The sequence below is a fragment of the Dipteris shenzhenensis genome, chromosome 20, assembly GCF_047967505.1.
Source record: "Dipteris shenzhenensis isolate YYH24624 ecotype China chromosome 20, Dip_SZ_1.0, whole genome shotgun sequence".
Taxonomy (NCBI): domain Eukaryota; kingdom Viridiplantae; phylum Streptophyta; class Polypodiopsida; order Gleicheniales; family Dipteridaceae; genus Dipteris; species Dipteris shenzhenensis.
In genome coordinates this window covers 238,263-244,227 of record NC_141615.1, presented here as the reverse complement: position 1 = coordinate 244,227, position 5,965 = coordinate 238,263, and the positions used below count along the sequence as shown (strand labels likewise).

General features: G+C 36.8%; 1 protein-coding gene across 1 annotated transcript; it reads right to left on the bottom strand.

Annotated features, from left to right (window-relative positions):
* Positions 1-1,266: 1,266 nt before the first annotated feature.
* Positions 1,267-2,864, bottom strand: LOC147889095 (uncharacterized). The gene is made up of 5 exons (XM_087391978.1): positions 2,811-2,864; positions 2,446-2,637; positions 2,047-2,217; positions 1,626-1,781; positions 1,267-1,512 (listed from the first exon to the last, which is right to left on the bottom strand). Exons 1-5 carry the CDS (start codon positions 2,862-2,864, stop codon positions 1,267-1,269), a joined length of 819 nt encoding a protein of 272 aa, XP_087248104.1.
* Positions 2,865-5,965: the final 3,101 nt, after the last annotated feature.

Genomic DNA, 5,965 nt, shown 5'->3' with positions numbered 1-5,965 from the left:
GCTCCTCACTAGCATTTTTAAATTGATGACCAAGTCATTTAGCATGGAAAATTATTTGACCTAAAAAAGAGAGACCAATTCAATGTAAGGGCCCTCCAATATTCCAATTAAAGCACAACCATCATAGCATTTTTAAATTGATGACCAAGTCATTTAGCTTGGAAAATTATTTGACCTAAAAAAGAATCGCAATACATGAATGGGTTTTTAAGGGAATCTATTTAAGCTATCAACTTCTTGATATCATTTACAAATTTCACATCTCATTCATCTCAAACTACTCTCTAAGTTTCTAGTTGAATGTCATGAAAGCTTATTTCCTTGCCTCCTCATTTTCATATTCCAAAAAAAGCTAATATATGAGTAGATCAATTTCTCAATGACTTTAAATCCCAAGGTGATCAAACACATGCAAGCAAGCACATATTATAAGCTACCCTATAGTTAAGGTTTTACATTTAACATAACTACTTACCCCTCTTCCACATCCATGTGTTCAAATGTAGAATTTAAATTTCCCCTTCGTATGTAACTAAAATACATTAGAAAAGCCTTTTTTTGAATCCCTCCCATCTACAAATGCATAATAAGTCCACTAATTAAAATTTTCTCTTCCATTAACTAGAGTGGTATCTTGCAGCTTCTGTAAAGCGACCACCATGGGCTTTTAAATCATAATACAACATCCAAGTTTTATCGATTGAGTGATGGAATTTTTTTTAAGTAATTAATATTATCATCCGTATTTGAAGCATCATAAAACAATTCCTCTTTTTTCAAAAAGTTTAGACATGTTAGAATATTAGACACATTCTTAAGCATCTTCTAAATTAACGAAAACGAATTCTCTAGTGATAGATATCCTTGTACCTCTAGTCACTTGACCACCACAACCACCTACTACTCCTAAAGCAAATTTAAACAAGGATAAGGATTATAAGCCTCCTACGTTTAGTAGCAAGAAACCAAAACATAGGCTGAATTCGGAATTTCGTTAATGAATAAGCAAGAGAAAGCTTGGAAAAGGCAATCATGATCACTCGTTATTTCAGCTTACATTGCACAGCTATTCTCAAGCTCCAGATTTTGTATATATCTGCATGCTAATTTACGAACATAAATTGCAACAAAATTAGCAAGCGAAGAAATTTCAAAAGCATGAGCCGCCCATCAAGCGGCATTTTATTGACGGAGTGCTTGATGCGCGGAAAGAGCAAGATGTCGTTTCATCACTACAGAGATTGTGGAGACGCGTCTCAAACATTCTCATATTCCCATAATTATACGTTCGGCTTCGTCCACGGCCTTCTTTTCTACTTCACGTGAAATTTTGGCAATCACACTTTGACGCGGCTTGTATTTGCGCGCATTGTACACCCCTGTGATGCCATTGCAATCGTGTTGTGCAAACAATACACGCGAGCAGTCTGACCAAGCCGTTAGCTGGATGCGATACACTTTGAAATATGGATGCTCGATGTCAGGGTAGCGCAAGACGCCTATATCCATCACCTGCTAAAACAATCAAATTATCTTACTGCAGCACTAAAGTTAAAACGTATGAGAATAATTGCTTGAATCATGGCATTCTAGTTCCTGAAAGTACAACCATGAAAACATCGCACCTGGGTTTCGTGATATTCCCTTTTGTAGAACAGAGTTCCCACATCTGTTATGGTAGCACCACTCTGGGCAACAATTTTCGCCACTATTTCGATATCAATCCCAGTATCTTTTAACACGTCTGGATCTGATATTAACTGTACAAACCAGGTATGCACCTGCATCCACATAACATCATGTATTCACTCGGAATATTAGGTGCCTTATTTAACTTCATATCTTCACTTAAAGAAAGGTGTGCTAAAAAATATTTTGGGAAACGAGTTCACATTGATTAAGAAAAAGATGCATTTCATTCATGAAAAACTTCACAAATCCTATATTCCATAAATACGTAGTTCAACATCGGGTTTTACAGATAGTGATCCGTCTAGCCCACATCAAAACCGCTAAACAAACTCCAAGCTCACTCTAGCCTCTTACCTCTCTCACAATGCTGTCCTCTGGGCTCCCACTGAACTTAAAGTAATTCATGTTGTCTTTGATAAGCTTATCAGTTCTAGTGATTCCTGCATCGTCCATGGGTTCAAGAACAGGGTTTGTGGATAATGCGGCAATCACGTTGTCCCAAGATAGTACAGTGCCGATATCGTTCTGGTTTTGCTGTGTATGACAACATACGCGCGCGCGCGCGCTCGTAGCTATGCATCAATTAGTAAGAGTCCGACTACAAAGCTAAATCTAATCACAAGAAGTTTGACAGAATGACAAAGTAGGAAAGCACCATGAGCTTCTTAAAGAGGGGGAAGATGAAGATGAAGCTGATTTCTTAATGTGGAAATCTGTCTGAAACTAATTGAATATAAGCTAGCAACATACTGCTGCGTCTTCGATCATCTTGCTGAGGACATTGGTCGTGGCAGTAATGATGACTTTTAGCTCGTTGTCCATTTTCTCGAAGCTATCTTTGAGCTGACCGTAGCACGGCGCAAGATTACAATGATAGGGGATGATCTTCTTCTCTCTAAATTCATTGTTGGCCTGGCTGATAAGCTCGTTTCCATCGCTTATAACCTGTACTAAGCAAAAGCAACAAGAACAATGATGTTACATAAACATACAAGTTCAATCGCTAGTGTCAGCAGCTACAGAGGACGACACTCTAATGTACAAAGTAAGGGCTGAAGGATGCTATTCTAGATTGAAGAACTGTGGATACTGGATGAAAATGTATACGACGTATCGACCTGTTCAATGGTGCGAACAGCTCCGAGAATCGACGAACCAGCAGCGACAGCCATGGGCAAGCTGAATAGGCACGATGTAGAGGAAGTCAGGCAGCCGTCCTTTTAGAGGAAGTCAGGCAGCCATGAGCAAGCTGTACAGTGCAATGTATAATGCCACGATGTAAACAAGGTCAGGCCGCAGTTCTTTAAAAGGAAAACAAAAAATGTAGCCGCCCTTACATAAATAAAGGTGTTGCCCTTACATAAATAAATAAATGTGATGCCCTTACATAAATAAATGTAGCCGCCCGTACATAAATAAATGTGTTGCCCATTCACGGGTTGAATCTGCATTCATAAACGACGATCTCAAGAAAACATATTGAAGTACTTGGTTGCTTACCCTTTTCTTGTACTATTTAATATTGTAAGGTTCTCCAAAAGAAACACTTATCTACAAAACACACAGACACACACACACTCTCTCTCTCTCTCTCTAAAATGAAAAGTCAAATGTAGCCTTACTCAAATGTGTCTATACACTCATAATGGCCTATTGGTTAGTCAAGGCCAATATTATGTGCGTGCAATAGAATAATCGATAATAATAACTATAGAAAATGCCAAAGTTTCTCACCTTGTAATAAAGTTTCTAGTGATAACATGTTGTGTCTCAGATGAGTTGGTTAGTCAAAGTTGGTTTCTAGTGATAACATGTTGTGAGAAAATGCCAAAGTTTCTCACCTATTGGTTAGTCAAGGCCAATATTATGTGCGTGCAATAGAATAATCGATAATAATAACTATAGAAAATGCCAAAGTTTCTCACCTTGTAATAAAGTTTCTAGTGATAACATGTTGTGTCTCAGATGAGTTGGCCATGAGGGAGATAAATTGGCCATGATGTTGTTATATCTTTTTTCCTTTTCTTATTACAACAAGTTGACTTAGTAGATTTCATGATGTTTAATGTGATACAGCACATGTGTTGAAAGTGGTTCAAGCCATCTAGTAGTAGTAGAATTGCATAGATGTTGGAGCTGAAAATAGTTATATAAATAATCGATCATGGAATAGGGACCTCATAAATATTTGTCTACATGGTCAAATTTTCTCAGCATGTTCTTTGTAGGGCCCTCATACAGATTTGGTGACATGGTTAGATCTCAACTCCTTATTTGAACGTGGAACTCAAGAGATTAACAAATTCTTTTATACACTATTTGTAACGCACTTAGTAAGAAACACCTCCTGTAATGTCCTATGAATATTTTTATCTCTTTATTGAGATTGCCAAAAATTTGGCAAAATGTTTTAGGTAGCTGAAACTATGCCTTTTCTATACACAAAAAATGAAAGTACTAAACCCACGCTTATATGTTGCTATAGTATTTGCAATTGATGTCAAGAGTTTCCACACATGTAGGTAGAGTAAAAGGAACACACCTTTATTAACATCAAGCTCACAACCTTAAAGAATGAGCAATGCCTCAAGAGTAGCGATTGTGTTGTATTAAACATATACGTGTCTATCACACTAATGCTCTTGGGCTATTGGAGCTTCTTTTTCTTTGTTGAATGTCCAAGTTTTATGCTCTTATGATGGTCACACCAAATGAGAAGGTGGTGATCTACCAAGCACATTTGCTGAGGAGCTCAAAGAGTTAAGAAGGAACTCCATTTTATGTAGAGTTTTCATTCATGTTTTCACGTTCATGAATGGGTGATCACGTTTTGTTAATTTTATCCTCAAATAGCATGAAATTGAGGTGTTTTGCTAGTTATCAAAAAATCATTGAAAACTACGACGTATAAGTTACCTGTCGATATTTGTCAAAGTATCGGTGGTTCTTACAAAATTATCTTCCAGTAAAAACAAAGATACTATCGATAACAACAAAAATATTGATAGTAATATTAAAGATACCATCGATAATTTCCCAATGTATTGATGGTACTCTAAAGACTACTGGAGCTACTATTTGTCACCAAATTTTCTAGCTTCTTGCCTTAAGTAATTACGTGATCACAAGGAATTTTAATGTTGTTAACACATGTTAATAATTTTTCATGCATTCATGCTATCATGGGTGTGATGACGAACAGGTTACCAGTGACTTGGTAACTTGGTAAAAGCCTAATGGGATTTTCTCTTTAAAACTTCCTAATCATCCAACAATAAATAACTTTTAGAAATTGCATGCTTTAAAAAACCTCCTATTTATGCAACAATAAGGAAATTACGACATTTTCACAACATAAATAGCACATGTGTCTAGATATCAAGACTACTCTTGTTCAAATTATGACAAATAGACCAAATGCCTACACATTTTCACAAGTCTATGGAGTGTTGAGTGTCCAAGCAATAATATCACATATCGAGAACTACTCTTGCCCAATAAAGGACATGTAGCTCAATTCATGCAAGATGTAAGGTCTCATGTAATTAATAGATCACTTCTAAGGCACTACTTAAGGACATGGTGTACAACCAACTGCTACCAAGGGCATGTTGCTCAATAGAATTGCCTAAATAAGCTACCACAACATTGGCGAGCTTCCTAGTTTTATAGAAATCATAGCCCAATTGTATAACCAAAAAGCCTAGCAAGGTTCTGTGGGATTTACCAAAAGCTCGATAGGGCCTAGCAAGATTTACCAAAAGCCTAGTTGGCCCTGGTAGGATTTAAAAAGCCTGACAAACTTTGTTAATAACTAGTCACAAAGTTAATTTTTGACTTGTTTTATTGATACTAATTTAACTTAATGTTATTAACATGAAATCCCAATGTAATTGCATAGCATTAAAACATGTTCACGTTAATGTAATTATAGTAACACAATCCCTGATTTGGTGGCTATATTATAATACGATAGAGGTTTCTTGCCTTCATTAAACAAGTTTGTGGTCCATTTCCCCGACAAAACTCTTGGTAAATTGGGACAAAAGTGAACCACAATCTCAGTCATCTGGGAAGGTGAATGAGTGTGCAGTTTGCTTGTGAGTGTGGGGCTAGTATGCTACTTGGATTCTTTGTGTTTTGGGGTAATTGTAGACCACAACTATGACTTGGGGTGCCAACTCAATAATATGTATTTTGTTACTACCCTTGTCTAAATATGCTTGCAAACTCTAGTCTGCCTATTAAACTCACACCATGAGCTTCCCAAATT